Source organism: Mixophyes fleayi, chromosome 5, assembly GCF_038048845.1.
Source record: "Mixophyes fleayi isolate aMixFle1 chromosome 5, aMixFle1.hap1, whole genome shotgun sequence".
In the NCBI taxonomy this organism is placed as follows: Eukaryota; Metazoa; Chordata; class Amphibia; order Anura; family Limnodynastidae; genus Mixophyes; species Mixophyes fleayi.
This window is the reverse complement of record NC_134406.1, coordinates 248,857,382-248,875,593: the sequence shown is the minus strand read 5'-3', so window position 1 is coordinate 248,875,593 and position 18,212 is coordinate 248,857,382. Positions and strand designations below refer to the sequence as shown.

Below are 18,212 nucleotides of genomic sequence, written 5' to 3'. Positions count from 1 at the left end.
CCATTTATCATCCATTTCTATAGGTTATATCCGATATTAGCAGGATCAGGCTGGTGGCACCTCAGGTAAGGACGTCAAATTCCTCCCTGTACAACCACCAATGACTGCGGAAATGGCACAGTCAGATTAAAGTAAAAACCTATATAGCGGTCTGTATATAGTAAAGGACAGGAGAAGACATAGGGAGGTGTGGCCTTCTATAACTTCCAGATGTTTCATCTTGTCCCATCCTGACTAAAGAAAGGGGGATTAAACCATTGGCGTGTAATAAGATGGAGAAGAGAGGGGATATTGTTTAGCTTAGTGTATATTTTAATAAATATGATCATCATCTGGTTGAAAGATATAATAAAGTCTTTTCTATATGCCCAACAATTATGTTCTATTGTATATATCTACTCCGTGTGCTACAAGGAACACTAGTTTCCTTCTCTGCCTCACTCCTGCAAAAAGCTTATTAAACCTTTAAATAGGTCAATCTAACATTCTTATGAAACATACACTAAATCAGCATTTCCCAAATCCAGCCTTCAGGGAGCCACAACAGTGCATGTTTTCCATATGTCCTTACTTAGGCATAGATGTATTCATAAGAGGGGCAATCTGAAACACTCTGGGGGCTGCTGGATGTGGCCCTCTAACCTTTAAAAGGGCCTCACATTACCCTTAATCTCAGTAAGAATTAAAACAATACATTCAATCAAAGAAAGAGACACCTATCTGTAATAACATAAAACCAGGCATTTTAAACAAGCTATAACAAACAAATCTGACAAACAAGGAATGAGCTAGGGGCCACAGAGGGCCATCTAATCCCCATCACTGACCTAGTGCGTTTACACTAATGCTTGAAAACAGTCAGTTGTTTACATCACTGTATTTTCTTATGAACTTACCATTCAAAAATGTGGCAAATTTTCCCAGAAATGGAAAGTACTAGTTTAGGCAACTGGTGCAACCCGTTAGCTGCTAAATTAGCTACCTGCTCCATTATTTCTCATATTCCTGTTTCTTTGTGGATAGAGACTAGTCTGCTTAGGTGTCTTCACACAGGGTGAAAACAAAAGAGGAGGAATCAAGGGGGGGATTTAAAAATGGATTCTGACAGTCATAATTTTTCCCAGGTCTAAACTACCAACAAAAAAAATAATCCCCACCTAGATTTTAGATAACTTCATCCATAGAGGTATACACAAATAAAATAAACACACACACACACACACACACACAGACGTATTTGCAGTGCATAAGGATAAGAAACTACACAATCACATCAACTGCTTAAACAAAGACACATGCTGAATTTGCAAGATTTATTTAAACAAAATCAACTTAGAAATATCACTGAATTAAACAAAAGAAGTTTTGAACATGTAAATGTATTTGACATGTTCCTGAAACTGGGATCTTCTCTTGATTTTTTTTTTATTTTTAAATACATCTGTGTAAAAATTAGTAATAGTTTACCATAACCACCGCCTGCCAAACAAATAAAGTGTACATGATGCCAACACACAATGGAGACAGGCTTACATTTCAGTAGGTGCTAGACCCTTTTTGCCTCACTGCATTCTCAGGACAAAATAATGGCTGCCTCTACTGTGTGTCAGTTATAGATCCACTTTAAACAAAGCTAATCTTCCCCTCTACACAATAATTGAATGACGTTTAGGAAGTGAGGGAGGTTTCCTATGCTAGAGCAATATAAAATAGGTTTATATAGAGCTGTTGGATCAGTACCATTGGTCACAACGGTTCTAGAGCTTTATTATGCAGAGTTCCTCAGGTGTCAAACAAAGATTAAATTTAACTTTTATCCACGCACTTTTCTATTTTGATGTTATGTTGTCAAAGAGCATTTGGTAAGGCTATATACAAGGTCCAACTTACCATGCATACTGTAGAGATACAAAGTTAGCTGTAGGTTTAATAAAATGCAATTACATTGCCAGTAAATGTTGATAAAACTCACATCTTTTGAAATCAATACAGTTTGAAGCTGGCGAGAATCTTAAAACTACAGATGCATTTTCCTTTCTTTTTTTTTTTTTTTTATTATAAAAACACTAATTCCGTTCATGAAATCTAAATACTACAGGTTAAGGCAGTAAAAAAAACATTCCTGATTATTGGAGGTCTTGACAACGTCAATTAAAGCTGTCTAAAGCCACCATGCCCACCCAAATAATCCAGTAGAGTTCATGATGGCAGATTAAAGGTCTGCCTCGTCAATTATTTATGGTAGTTCTAAATGGAGACTCATTTGTTGCCAACAACCATCTCGCGAAACATGATTGTTAACCAGACTATGGCTAGAGTGCAAGTATTAGGTGTTTGAGACATAATACAGAATGATCACAAATTCACACCTTAAAATGCTAAACCTAATACAAAGAGGATAATTCTAGTTATGCAAAACAACAACAAAAAAGGGTGAATGACAATGGTTCATACATTCATCATATCACAATTCAGCCTCCTTTTCAGTGCTTAAAGGTTCACTCATCCCATGATACTTTTTGCAACTTTCATGACATAAGGGTAGGACGTTGTTACTGTATAACAATAGCCATTGATCCTAAAATGACAATAAACGTGTCAATGAGATGGCAGAACTATCATGTCACAGAATCATCCTTGTTCCACTCTCTCATAGGTCAGGTAGGGCACAATATGAATGTAAACAGGTCACCATTTTGTAAAATCAGGAATTAGTCTTTTCTATATCAAATTACAGTTCTCAGTTGGCAAATACAGGATCTTCAACATGTTTCCATTGCTGCTGCTTCATCTACTCTAGGAATCCAGAGTTCCTTTTGTTTTTCCCCACTCCGGTTTCTAGGGAGGTCACGTTGGCAGCAGCAGTTTTAAAAATGCAGACTTCTCTTTATAAAATTCTGTACATGTTCACAAATTATTGCATAAACAGCATAATCTTAAAGAGCGTCTGAACATGTGTTCCAGTGATGAAAGAAAATCACGTTTCTCTTCTGGCCTTTTTCTTCTTTTTCACTTGTTTTGGGGATTCCCAGCTCTCTTCGGACTTAGCTGAAAAGACATTTTAGTTTCATTATTAAAACCTCCCCTTCATAATAGACATTGTAACAATTTCATCACTAAAAGTGGGAAACAAAAGTGTAAAGAAAAAAAAAAAAAGCATTTCAACGCAGAGGCACTACAGTGGTACGATGCCAATTTGTAGAACAGTCCACTACGATGCAACAACTATTCATTAGATAAAGTCCTTTACAAATAAATTTCCCACTCTGTCCCTAAGCAGTGGAGGGATCTATCCCCATTACTACTAGGTCTGTCTCCATAGAAGTAGGACTGATTTACAGGGCTGATGCCCAAGGACGGATCCACCCCATCATGTTGCAGCTTCAATCCACCAATGTTCTAACATGAAAATCCAAGTGCAGTAAAAGTTGTTGGAATAGTCAAAAGTTATTACATTAGCGATCTGCATGTGGTGGGTGCCTCATTTTTAAAGATTAATTAAGTTAAAGCCGAATATTATTTTAAAACTAGCTGATTGATAACATACCACTATGTTATCAAACTTCCCAACTTAAAAAAAAAAAAAAAAAAAAAAGTTAATATTTTTCTTTAATAGCTTTGGTTAATAGCTTTGGTTAGGTGTGTGTCAGACCACCGTTTAATAGCTTTGGTTAGGTGTGTGTCAGACCACCGTTTAATAGCTTTGGTTAGGTGTGTGTCAGACCACCGTTTAATAGCTTTGGTTAGGTGTGTGTCAGACCACCGTTTAATAGCTTTGGTTAGGTGTGCGTCAGGCAACCGTTTAATAGCTTTGGTTAGGTGTGTGTCAGACCACCGTTTAATAGCTTTGGTTAGGTGTGTGTCAGACCACCGTTTAATAGCTTTGGTTAGGTGTGTATCAGACCAGCTATGAGCAATACTAACAGCACATCTCTGTGGTGAGGAACAATCCATTGAGGCAACTCTTCCAAAAAATGTTAGGCCATTTACTGCACCACTATAAACAGTAAAGATGTTGATGCAAAATGTAACAAATACACAATAGATAAAAATATAGCCCTTTAGATCTATGCTTTAAACAAAAATAAATAAAAAAACAGGGACAGGCAAACTTTCCTATTGCCTAACAATCTTACAGTTAGCAACATAGGAAATTGTCCAATTTATGTAACAAGAATTGGAAGGTAACCTCTGGAAAGACTCAACAGATTGCTTTACCTTTTTTTGGACTTCTACATTTAACGTACTGTAGTACTGCAAGAGCCTTCTTGTAGTTTCCATACACATAACTAGTTTATAACAAGCAGCACTATAAAAGCACAGAAACAAAGAATGGAAGAATAGTCCCAAGAATTCCTTGGTTGAATAGACAAGTAAAGTCGCTCCATTACTTCCACATCACTCCAAAACTGCTGGGTTATTAGCATGGAGAGACACCAGCTTAAAATCAAATTGCAGTTAATGAGTTTTGATCTTGTTAGATCCCATTATGTAGGATATGAAATAATCTTTGTCATAGTACCCAAAACATGGCACCCAGTGGGTTTAAAAGGAGCCTAAGTAGGCTCCATTATAAATTGTCCATTGGGAGTCTTTAACGGACGTATTCACAAGCATGAAGATTATTGGTAACAGCAACTCACAGAATCAAAAAATGAATGATTAAGCTTGTTTTACAATGTGTTTTGTCTCCCACTTGTCAGAAACAAGTCATTGCTGCTGTTTAAGGTTGATTTTACACACATAAATGAAGGAAGAAAAGAGCATTACCTTGTAATGGTGGAGGCACATTGTTCTGCTTAGTAACAGAAGTACTGGCCTCCTTTGGCTGCTGCACTTGGGAAGGACTCTTCTCAGAAATGTTATGCATCACAGACACCGAGGACTCGATAAATACAGTATGCAGAGGTGTTTCCTGCACAGCCTGTTTCCAGAACAAGAGACTTGAGACTGTTAGCCACCTGTACAAGCTGCCAGAACACAATTATATTGATTCTAAGTCATAGAGAAAAGTGCTAGTTGAAGAATGCAAAACATGCCCATCCTAATCAATGCTATAATAGAGATACACATCTCAAAAGCGACCAACTGTGGTTTGTACATTCAATAGTAGCTGCATTTATCTTCACCTTGATGGGACATAGCCACAAGCAACAGAGGTTATTTTATTTCCAGAAATGACTGAGAAATGCTATTAAGGGTTACAACCGCAAAGACTTACAAGCCAAACAGTTAAGCAAAAACACGCTTTTGTTTTGGTTTGTAATATTTACAAATCAGAGCACTTGGTGCTTGATAGGTACCGAATGATAACAAATCCACAAAGGCACCAGACATGCAAGTCACTGTGATCCTGGGGAGAAAGATATATGAATAGCTATGGATAAGTAAATCAGAGGCAACCAAATAACCTTGTTAAAGCAATTCACTCTCATACACACGCCTATATATATAATTATGTAAATACTACCAATCCCACAAGTTAGCTCTGAGAATGCAGTCAACTGCACAAACTGTTGTGTGTAAATAAGAAAAATGTTTATTGTTAAACTAATCAAGGGCCGGGATGCTTTGATTTGCAGAACATTCTTCAATGGTCTTCTACTAGCTCATGCTTTAGTCATAAGAAATCTATGGAACTAAAAGCTCCAGCTATGAATGTATAAAGCCCCGTAAGGGGAGTTTGATATTGGCTGGTGGAAATAACAGCAGACCATCAGTATGCCAAGGTCAATGCTGCTGGTAAAACAGACAGGTTACAGGGTTGCCCGATTCTCCACCAAATCGATTTCCTCATCTCTAGTTCCAGCCACAGCATTCAGAAGATCAATATGCAATATAGCCAAGCAATGCACTCTTCACAATAAAGGTAACACATCTAACTCCAAGAGGTGGGTCAGGTGGGGAGTACATGCGGTTACTCAGCCCAAAACCAAAAGGAAGAGTAGGGAACTTAGCATTTATTTTCATAGCAAATACAATTCAGGGCTAAATATGGATTTCATTTCTACACATATATTACGGTTTCATTGCATCAGTCATTCTTACTGAACATACCTCTTTTGATTCATTACTTTTTCCAAATACTGTGTGAATTACTGGTGGTGCAGGAGCTGGGGTGAAATCCTCTTTATAATCATCCACTGTATCCCTTATGCCTTCTCCTTCCTGGGAAATAAATAAAATAAAAATAAATATAGGTCATGTTTTTGGGATTTCGGTCTGTAGAAACAGGAGGGATAATTACTGACCAGAAAAATAGATGACCTTACCTATACATTATTAAAGAAATCCTGAAAACATGAACTGTGGGTAGCTCTTGAGCATTTCTGCTATACAGTATCCAACTACTACAGTTAAGGAGGAGAGAATTCCCAACTTACTGTGCCAGCAATGAACCAGTCATGGTATGGTCAATATACAGGACTGCTCACCAATGGTGGTCCACACCCTCTACCGCGCACCACCAATGGTGGTCCACACCCTCTACCACGCACCACCAATGGTGGTCCACACCCTCTACCGCGCACCACCAATGGTGGTCCACACCCTCTACCGCGCACCACCAATGGTGGTCCACACCCTCTACCGCGCACCACCAATGGTGGTCCACACCCTCTACCGCGCACCACCAATGGTGGTCCACACCCTCTACCGCGCACCACCAATGGTGGTCCACACCCTCTACCGCGCACCACCAATGGTGGTCCACACCCTCTACCGCGCACCACCAATGGTGGTCCACACCCTCTACTGCGCACGGGTTTAAACATTTTACTGTTGCCACTGTACATGACCAACATTTCCATCTAGCATACACGTTTAAGTATAACCTTAATTCTTTGAAATAGGGACAGTAAGATGCAGGATAGATTACAAGTATACCTGTACGGGAGAACCAGACTCCTCTCCCTGCTTCTTCTTCTTTTTCTTCTTCTTCTTGGTTTTGCTGCCGACTGAACTTTGAGCAGCACTTTCATCTCTCTCTTTTTCATCATCGGAAACCTTAAATTGTTTAACACATTTAAAATTCAAAATGTTTCGGCATCTTTCAATATTTTAGAATTAAGATTTGCAAAGGGGTCTTGTCAAACCAGAGCGCAAAACAGCGTGGCCATAGAACCATTATCATTTGAATGCGTCATGCCAGACAGTCGTTTGACAAATGATATGTACTTGTTCTGTTTTTCTATATGAGGGTGACAAAGAAGGTGTAGAGATGATACAGAGAGCCCTGCTCATGAGAGCCAACACCTCGGGAAGAGGACAATACCGAGATGATAGGAGTTCATGGGAATCTAGGAGTGGAGGAAGAGTCAGTAGCTGGCAGTGCCAGGAGGAAGAGTCAGTAGCTGGCAGTGCCAGGAGGAAGAGTCAGTAGCTGGCAGTGCCAGGAGGAAGAGTCAGTAGCTGGCAGTGCCAGGAGGAACTATCGGAGATCCTCTATTCTTACATTTCTTTGAATATACTTGTATTTATTGCTTTTCGATCTAGCTCTGTTAAATAGAATACTACATATTATAACCCCCCAAATTAAAGTCAAAATACTGTTGTACAGCCAAAGTAACCTTCTGCATGCACATCTTTATGCAAAAATATAGCTCTGTCTTCTACATTTACTGGTTTGAGCAGTATTTTACAGGTCTGTCCATGTACACACTGACAACTGAGAGTGTAGTTACCTTTGAAACTTCTTGCTCAGGTTCCTCAGTCTGTGGAGCCGACTCTGGTTCCTCTTCCCCGTAGTTTCCCCATTCCTCTGCTGGTGCATTCCAGTCAGAACCAAGTTCACCTGAATTAAGGCCATCTGCAAATATTAGTGACAAGCTATTTACTCTAATAACCCCAATAATGAGGTTTTGAAGGTACTCTAATCTAATATTTGAACATTTAACCTTCTTATTTGTTTGATGTTAATATTATGGGGTGAATGCATGAAAATATTCTGGTTATATGACTTCACATAGTATGCTGGTGGCAGGAAGGCTGCTTGTAGTGCTCACCCTTAATTACACTTCAATTGTTTCACACTTCTTAACCAAAATCCCTTTATATCCTTCCAGAGTACTTGTCAATCTGAGGGATGATAATCCCCAATACTATAGTTTGGGTGTGGGGATCTGTAAGATCAGTGGTGGTGTGCCAAGAACATGCCAGGTACAGAGGTGGCAGAGTGTTATACTGTCCCTCTGTGCAGGCTATGTATACGCACAATTAAATAAGCTTTTGAAATTTGAAAGAAAATGCTAAGACAAGACTGGATCTATTCTCCGACGACTACACACTTCACTCACTTGTAAACTCTGTTATTTTTTGCTTTATAAACCACCCAGCATAGATTTTAGAATTGAGGGGGTAAAACCATATAGCAGCCGGGACAACTTGTAGTTCCCAAGTTGCTAAACTGCAAAACTAGCAAGCTTTGAACAGATGATAACTGGCAGGGTATGCTGGGACTTGTAGTTTCACAACATCTGGAGAGCCACGGAGAGAGAGGCTGCAGTATAGCTTTAGTTCAGGGTGGCAATATCTGCCACCAAAATTGAAATATGTGCATTTTTATACATATTTCCCAGATGCATCATGGAACCAGCACCGTGTATACAGAACACTTCCCAGCATGGTGAGCCAATATTACACCACCCTGCAGCGTGGCCACCTACACTGGCGCTTCAGGCAGGATGTGGTCAAAGTTTCAATGAAATAATTGAAATAAAGGACATATCAAGGCTTAATGTGTTACTGTACTTCTACTAGGGGAATTTTCTTTTCTCTATGTGAAGGCACCAGATCTGCTGTGCGCCTTTAATTCACAGTCAAAGACTTCCCTTGAGACAATTTGTTCCGACGCAGAGAAAAATGTAAGAAGTACAGCTGTAATCTTTACAACGGTCAGAGTTTTGCATAAAGAGCATTTGTCCTGAGGAGGGGACGACATTAAGTGGCTTCTCTATGAGCTTTTATATATGTAGCAACTCAAAGAAAACAGAAATCGAGATGCAGCTAAAAAAAAAAAAAATGTATTAAAAAAAGAAATTGAATAAACTGACTATACATACTTAGACCAGACCACTCATCATCAAGGCTGGGCTCAGTAGCCGCGGCTTCCCACTGGTTATCAGATGCACTTGGTTGAGGAACAGGATCACTGGTGACAGCTTAACAATATGAGAAGAAATGTCATTAGACAACAAACCACCATAAACACATTCTCTCTTTTTTTTTTTTTTATATTCTAGCTTAGTACATCTATAATCATATGAGTGCATATAAAACAAACCAAGATTGGTCAAGTTGAATTTGTTAAAAAACAAAATTGTTTCCTATGTTACATTATTACCCACTAGAATGCCCAGCAATGACTAACTATAGCTAAGCATTTAATAAATAAACACATAGTATGATTTACAGGTTTGTCTGGGATGTACAGTTTAATGTGTTAGTACGTAGAGAATGCGCATACCACATCTAGGTACAAGACAGTAACATACCAGACACAGCATTGGTGGAAAATGTTGGTGAAATGGTGGAAAAGGTTGGTGGCCTCTGTTCTGATGAATTCATCCTGGCTTCTACAGTTGACCACGGAGCTAAAATAGAAAACAGTTCAGATTGATCAGCTATAAAACAATTACATATTTGACACCCCAAAATTCCATAGGCTTCAATATTTAGTGACGGAAACATAACTCTACAGATTCCCCAACCCTGCAAAGACAATAACTGGAAACATAAAACAAATAAGTTTATATAGGATATTGAACTACTGAAGAATTCCAGCTTAGTACCTATTCCAGGGAAGATTGACCGCTCGCTCCATGGTGCGCTCCAGACCTTTCCATTGGTGTCCCCAGCACCCTGATTCCAGGTACAAGGCTCTGCTTTCTTCTTTCCTGCTGATGCAGGAGGGGGCACCCACTTGTCTTCTACAAGCTGGGAGGAAATCACTTTTGCAGGCTTCTCATTCCAACCACTTCCATTCATGGCAGAGACTTCACTTGGGCCTGGTAGATTTACATTAGCAGTAACAATACAATCAAATCAGTTCTTCATTTACATCTACGCTGCCACTTTATAAGTTTAACAGAAAAGGTACATTACAAAAAGGGAAAAAAAAGTGTACAAAGATAATCATAATATTAACCAGGCAGGCCGAGAAGATCTTCGCTTCTACAGTGTAAAAAAACGTTTCAAAGGTGCTTTAACGGATTATGTCAATGCCAGTGTAGTGTATATTTATGGAACAATCAAGTTAGCACACTTATTTCTATGTTGATGTTTCATTTGTAGGCATTGTGAGTAACAAACCTTTAGATTTTCGAATGTTTGCAGAATGGGATGATGCCAGTGTAAATGTTTCACCCAGTGACATTGTAGTCTCAGGGAGGATTACATCAGAGTCTGCACCTTTGTCACGTTTGCGTTGTTGTCTCTTTTCCTTGTTGCTGATTTTAGTTTCCCAGTTTCCTATTAAGTAAACGTATTATGCAGAATGTAAATATTATCCTGTTCAATTTTAAGCCAACACCCCCCCCCCCCCCCCCCACACCACCACCCTCATAACCTAAGCTGACAACAGAATTTGCAAACATTTTTCTTTCTTCTTTTGGATATCAAAGTATTTATTAGAAGGTGTTTTCAACACATCTGCTCGTCTGCAAGAGAATCTAAGTGACCTTTACCAAGTGAGATGATGGGATAAGAGAAGGTGCGCCACACTGACTAGGCTTGAAGAAGATACTCCAAGAGCGCCTGTGCAGCATATACATGACAGCCTTCTCCAGAACCAGTTCAGATAAATGATGAAGAACGGTTATGGTTGACAGCAGCTGACTGAAGATTTCTACAGTGACTGGTTCATGTTTCGGGTCACCACCTTGCACGCCACTGGCAGCGGCACAGAAATCCCAGGGGCCAATGGCTGCTTTAACATTGGTGGATAATGCTGAAACCTCATAATGGTCACACACACTTTGCAAACAGCAGTTACAATTGTTGTTCTACTATGTTATGCATCAAGTGTCCCCCCCCCCCCCGCCCACCATCTGGGCAGGGCTATTGTTATCTCTGTTTCATATCATAAGTCATTTATCTCATGATCCCCTCGTTGTACAGCACTTTTGAAATAAAATATGTCTACTGTATATACCACAAGTCTTCCTGGATCATACAAAACATCACACATTCATAGATCAGTCATAAAACTGGTCCAGCATTAAGAGAAAGGTTCTTTTGCTGGCTAGTTTACGTTAGCTTGTGCTTCAGCACAGTGGATGGCTCATTCATGTCAATTATGGTTTACCTTCTTCGGCTTCCTTCTTATCTTGGTTGGGTGACTGTTGTGTTTGTTTTATATCAGACTTTGGTTTCTTTTTATTCTTCTTCATCTAGGAAAATGAAACACTTTAGAAGACATCACCAATGCTGACAGACAACTGAACCTCTTGACACAATGGGCAATGTTTCTGAATGCTGTGGCCAAACCTTTGTTGCCTGTGGTATAACCAATAATGATATCACCTTGGGACTCCCTGGCAGGAAATGACGATTGTGTCAGTAATCATTTATATAATCTGTCAATAGTTGGATTAATTAACTGGATCCAGAACCGTCCTGAAATTCTGGACATAGGCACAACAGAAAGCAAAGGAGGCCCTAAAAGTTATAGAGGGTGTGACTGACAAATTGTAGCTCAAAGTTTTTGTGCAGTTACACAAGATGGATTGGAGTTTTAATGGCTCACTAGGGCAGTAGAGTTGTACGTTGACACGTCACTATAAATATATATACAAGTAGCATAAAGTTAATTTTAGGTGATGAAATCCTATAAAGACTAGATACGGTTACTAAAAATATGCCTTGAAAGCATGACCCTCATGACCATTCTATTGCTAAAACCCAAGCTTGACAAAGCCTGGTGCAGATGGGTCCTGCAGGAAACTAAGTATTTCCAAAGTCTCTAAGTCAACAAATCCTCAAATGAAGTCACCTAATTGGAGAATATTTAGCTATTAAGTGAACCGTACCATAGAAACAAATTGAAACAAGAGCCAATGGGAAGGGTTCCCACTTATGTAGTCAAGCAGACAACTGCATGAACAGAGAATAAAGTCAAATCTACAACATTGTGCTTGAAATACCAATTGAAATCAAATGCATAATTTAATATAGAAGAGCTTCAAATCACTACTCTGTGCTGTTATTAACAATTAGACTGCCAACCCACAGCACACTTCAGCATCCATAGTTCAAGTTTGAGTGGTTTAGCCACTAAGCACAGTTCACAAGGGAGGTTGAATAGAATTAATGATTTTCAATGGTGATGTACCCACAGATGGCAGTTAGTGTTCCACACGCACATAACAATATAGGACAATAGGTCCTGTTCAACTACTCGTCTGAGCTGAGATTGTGGCTGAACGCAGATCGAACTTGGTGCTGAGAAGACCAGTAGGTGAGCAGACTGAGGTGTTTGGTTTCACTATATATTAACCCTGTGGATCCCAAACTCTCAGTTCGAGGTATCCTTAGGGTCTCCATATTTTCAAATCAGCACTAATCCAAAATAATTACCATGTAACCTCCCGCCTTGCTTACCACCTACCCTGGCAGCGACACCACTGTGATATTTCTGCAGCACCCCAGGGAGCCAGGAGCACAGTTTGGGGACCGCTGTATTCACCTAACCTCTCCCATTTAAAGCTTACCTACACATCAAAATGCTGGACTTGTCTGATCTGAAATACTTTTTGCTGCCAACATTGTAATGCATCAGCGGCGCTATATAAATAAATGATGATGATGATGCATCAATTGTTCTAACCACACCTACTTCATCTCCTGCATATGAAAAAACACATTACAACCACAAGTATGAAGTCTAACATTTATGGTGTGTTTCACTAGGGTGAGCGTCACCATTATGTTCATTGTTTGCCCCTGTGCAGTCACTTCTGAAGTAAGGTGGAGCTAGAATTAACATGTATCAACATTATTTTAATCTTTATCTGTAGAGTCCCATAATTTCAGGGTTTATCACCTCAAAAGCATGAAAATATTAAGATTATGCCTAGTTTTGGTTATAGAACCCTTTTAGCAGCAATAACTGCCCAGACAGTTACATGGACATGCAAATAAAAGTGAATTTTGTTTATACAAGAGTCGGATGCAACAAGCATAAGGAGCACACTGAATTGCTCAGTTAAAGACCTAAATGGAATCTAATATTACATCCAGCAATATTTGGTGTACACTAAATGATGGAAACAATTCAAAGGATTCATTCTGAAGCACTTTTACATAAATAAGTCACCTTCTCATTCTTCTTCTCAGCATCAAGTGGCTGCTTTGGACTGTCCTTCTTAACTGTAGTAATCACCTCTTCCTCAGACAGCTTTGCAGGCCGACCGTTTGGCTGGAAAAAAAAAAGAGCAATTAGAGAACCAAATTCTAATCTGAGTAAAGCAAATAAAATCTATGTGTAAACGTCAAGGTTATACAATATGCAAATACTAAATTAATGTTAAGGGACAAAGAGATTTCATACATAAGCAGAGATTGCACCTTTGTTTTAAACTTTCAAGTAGAAAACTATTATTAAAATCAATATGTAATATCTGGGTGAATATCATGACAGTATGACACTTCTCATTATTGGTGTTTGCTTCAGTGCAGCTTGTCCCGACATCAAACTAAAATTCACACCTTTAAAATCTAGGATAGTGAGCGGTAACATGATATTGGCCATAACTTAATTTATCCAGCATGTGTATCTGACCTATATTACCGATGAAGAAAGGCCACCACATTGCATGGTGCCAAAAATTAAGACGTTACCACATTTATTCCTGTATTTCTTCTATGCAGTGTTCTCCCCAGGGCCTATTTTCCGGGTGTACCACCTGGCTCTGTGTGAGCTCTGCAGCCAGCAGAGTGTTAGACCACTGAACACCAGACTCACCAGTCCAGGCATACAGTCCAGACAGGCAGAGACTCAACAGCAAGGCATAAAAAAATATTAATATATATGTGTGTCTAGTCCAGCCAGCCAGCGAGCTAGCAATAGCCTCCAGAGTCTTTATAAATAATAAGTGTGGGCAATAACCTCTAACATTTTTCATTATTACACCGACGCTACTTCTTAATCCCACCCAGCAGGTAACATTTTCCGGGGAGATCACTGTCTATGGCTCAATGTCATGGATGTTTCTTTATGAAATCACAGCCTCAATGTTCCTTGGAACCTATATATAAAAGAGAGGTTACTGGTGTCTACTGATCCAAAATAAATGCACATCTCAATGTGTAAACAAGTTTTCCTAATTGGAGCTTCAAGTTCCATTACATTCATGAAATTGAATGTAAACCGGCCTCCATGTGTGATCTCGATTGGTAACTCATGTATTATGAGTTTCCAGTGGTCTTATAATGCTCTCCCTTGCAACATTTAGCGAAATGTAAAATTCAATAGCTTTTTATTAATCACCCAACTATAAAACATACTCCCCTTATGCATGAAGAGTGAATGTGATCATGCAAACCTCCATTTCAGGATACAGGGTATAGAAAATTATTAAAAATGTCCACGGCAAGGACAAATCTCCTATGGTTTGCAGCAAGAGCACATCAAATAATGTAAGGAGTCTGCAGACAGTAGGAGTTGAGCTGGGTACACACTACAGAAACACTTACATGATTTACCGTCAGACCTGTGTTCTTCATCGGTCATAACCATCTGCTGAAAAGATTGTGACTATGGAGAACTGCCTACACTGCTGGTCATGAGTACATACACACTGCAGAATGGGCAAGACATCGTTCCATCGTTTTTAAGAACTTTATAATACAATGAGCTTTGGTACAGTAAAACATGATCGTGGGAACGTACACACTAATGCAATATCAGACCTAAAAGTTGTTTACTGTGTGATTGGCACGGTAATTGGGTGAAAAAACAGTAGTGTGAACCCAGCTTGAGCCAAATAAACCCAAAAAGTAACCCACTTCTTTCCAGCCCCCATGGTAAGTGGCATATTATCACACATGGGTAAATGGTAACAGGAAGCACCTGTCACATTTTAGCTCAACATGGCATTTTACCAAGATATTCAGGTCAAATATAATTCTAGAATAGAAACACTTTGCTTGTTTTTTTTTTTATGTGACACTAGGGGTTAACCAAAGTGAGGAGGGGGCAAAGCAAAGAGTTTGTCCAAACAGTTTCCCTAATGCATGGACCACAGATATATTCAGACACAGGAGTCAGGGTGTTAGATAGTGGATGTAAGGCCGTGTTTCCCAAACCCAGTCCTCAGGGAGCTCTAACAGTGCAGGTTTTCCAGGTTACAAGTGAAACAATTAGGACCACATGTGGATCTGTAACAATGTGTCAGCCAGTAATGAATGAACCTGTGCTCCAGCAAAGAGATATGGAAAACATGCACTGTTAGGTGTCCCTGAGGACTGGGTTTGGGAAACACTGGATGTAAGGTATTTGCAAGGCTGAGTACCTGGTGAATAGTGGGGACAGGAGCACTACAGGTTTAACAGGTTGGGGGAGGAGAGGGGGATTTTGATCCAGGGGCTCTCAAACTTCTCATAGTACACAGAACAGTTTAAAAAAATATATATAGTATGTTCCAATTAGATGTTACAAAATGCTCTTTTGTTTAGTAAAAACATGACTTCAAGACATATTACGTGTACAGATCAGAATTAAGTTCCTATATGTCAATCAGCAACAGACTTGCATCAAGTTTTATGTGTTGTGTTTATAATAAATGTATATTTTATAAGCAAGTTGAAAAGATATCCAGCTCAGGACTGAGATGGAATACACCAACTAAGCAGTTGTTCATTTCACTACTAAGAATACTAAGGCAAAAAGAGAAAGTTTTAAGCAGTTTCATTCTGTTGGAGACTGGTTCTGAACTTTGGTCATCTGCCAGACTTACATTTGCTTATTTTCAATATATATTTAAGAATTTTTCCAACACTCTTCAGTACGTGAAGAATTTCTCTAAATCTAACATATTATTCAGTTTCCCAAGACCAAGAATATTGTTCCCTTTACTAAGAATAATCTTTATTTCCAAAATTCAATATGTGCAAAGAGAAAGTGAAATACATATACTCTAAATGATAACTTGACATTACAGACAAATACCAAGCACTGGATGGTGTTAAGGCTCACAAGGCCGGGAACAAGTTTCTAAATTCAGGAATGATTTTAAGAATGCTGACTCCACAGCTTTTGATATATTTAAGGCAGGGAATCCATGGGTGAAGAGCAGAGGGCAAGTATGTATCACTTTTCTACTGTAAGTGTTATTAGACAGATTAAAGTAGTACTGGACAAAACATTATATAAATCAGTAGCCAGTTAGACAAACCTAGGAGCCAGGTTCCGATTGTAAGCGGTCGGTATCATTATAGATGTAACTTTTAGAGTGTACATAGTAATTGTGGATTAAAGAAACACAGCCATATTCGAAAGGAATTAGGTGGGGTCATATTTGGGTCATTGGCACTGGTGTGTGCAACAGCTAACAAATTGTACTCAGCCACGTCACCAACCCCTCAGCCATCATGCCCCCCCCCCCCCTTCACATTTTTTACCCATGAATAAAATGAAATGTGCAGCCATTAACCCTTCTTAACCCAACTTCATGAAAAATTAATATCTCCTAATAATTCCTGGAAGCAGTATCCCCATTTATATGTATATCAAGCAACATTAGGTGCCAGCAGAGCATTTTTATGTACAGTGACTAGACCCCGACCCAAAGAACATCGGAATTGCATAAATTGATTAAAAAAAAGAAAAATTAATGCCAATTAGAGGTTCTGATTTCTGCTGCTCAAGAAAGACATTGATAGTGTGAATTATTTTAAATCTACACATGGGGACCTAATCTACAAACTCAATGCCATGATGAGAACAATAAAATTGCTGGGCACTGATTTCTCTGTACAACTATGTACCACCCCTATATCTTTGTCTCCAAGCACTGTCAGAGATTATATATATATATATATATATATATATATATATATATATATATTCTTCCCCATTAAGGCACTGTAGACCCCTCACCTTGGCCTTCTCAGGAGGCTTTTTCTTGCTCTTCTTCTTCACCTCTTCTACTTTGACAATCTTGATGGGCACAGGAGCCCTGTTCTGGACGTCACTGGGTTCTCTCTCAGTCTGTGTCACCCGCTTCTTGCTGGGGGAGCCCCTACCTGCGGCACAGACCAGCAGCAGGAGGAAGAGGACCACCAGGAAGATGGGGACAGCCAGGAACACCCATGACGGGTACTTCTGAGGCTGCAGGCCTAGCTCTAGGCCCAGCTCGGTACGGAGGAGGCCCAGCCCCGTGGTCAGCAGCTGTCTCAGCCGGGCAGACACTTCCTCGGCCTGCTGGGCCGCCGCCTCCTGCCAGCCGGAGCTCATGGTGTCTGGACGCTGGAGCGGGGAGGGGAACCTCGGAGGAGAATCTGCCACCACCAGGCGCCTGGAGATACTGCCCGGCCCCGGGAGCGCCTGTGCGCGTCAGCAGCAGAGAGTGAGAGAGGAGGAACGGCTGGAGAGCACTAAGCGGCGTCCCGGCTCCGCCCAGGCCTAGCATAGCAACGTCATCACTCCGGCCGAGGGGATGCCATTTTGGTGTGAGCTGGGAGTTGACCGCATCACGTGTTCTTCGGGAGCTGCTGACGTGGACTAACCGCTCCAGGAGGATCTGAGGGGGACTGAGTCATCGTTCTCTGAGACACGAACTCTCCCCCTTCTTCCCCAGTAGACTATCATTGCAGGGGGTTACTGCAAATCTAAAAGTATGAGCTTAGCAGTGTTACATTATCCTCCATATATTATTCAGTTATTATCTGCATTTATTTAATGTCCGTTGCTCTGTATTTAGTGTCGCGCCAGTACTCAACATGGCTGCCTAAGCACGCTCGGCAGTCATTTTAGAACTCTGACTTCTGCGCATGTTCGTGATTTGTGACTCTGCCCGTGGTGTTAACGGCGCAAGCGCCATTGGTTACACTTTATCTCTATAACAAGAAAAACTTTAATAAGACGAACACGTCAGCAATGAACAGTCAGTGCAACTACTGAATCTGAGTGAAGCGCATCTGTGCACAGGCCACACATTGACTTGTTCCCGATTAACCGTGTATTTCCAAATTACGTTCATTTGGATCGAATTAAA

The 18,212-nt window shown here is 40.0% G+C and overlaps 1 protein-coding gene across 3 annotated transcripts; it reads right to left on the bottom strand.

The window, feature by feature from the left end:
* Positions 1 to 1,299: 1,299 nt before the first annotated feature.
* On the bottom strand, positions 1,300 to 17,727 carry MTDH (metadherin). Of its 3 annotated transcripts, none has more exons than XR_012692921.1 (12): positions 17,096 to 17,727; positions 13,313 to 13,414; positions 11,303 to 11,387; positions 10,309 to 10,467; positions 9,789 to 10,004; positions 9,492 to 9,590; positions 9,060 to 9,158; positions 7,683 to 7,807; positions 6,886 to 7,005; positions 6,058 to 6,168; positions 4,771 to 4,970; positions 1,300 to 3,048 (listed from the first exon to the last, which is right to left on the bottom strand). XR_012692921.1 is itself a non-coding variant. In XM_075213844.1 (12 exons), exons 1-12 carry the CDS (start codon positions 17,450 to 17,452, stop codon positions 2,978 to 2,980), a joined length of 1,683 nt encoding a protein of 560 aa, XP_075069945.1. In that variant the 5' UTR covers positions 17,453 to 17,724; the 3' UTR covers positions 1,300 to 2,977. The 3 variants fall into 3 exon arrangements, 2 of the variants coding, with proteins under 2 accessions (XP_075069945.1, XP_075069944.1); XM_075213844.1 differs by having other exon boundaries at positions 4,771 to 4,924; positions 7,683 to 7,792; positions 17,096 to 17,724; XM_075213843.1 differs by having other exon boundaries at positions 4,771 to 4,924; positions 17,096 to 17,723.
* Between the last annotated feature and the right edge of the window lie 485 nt (positions 17,728 to 18,212).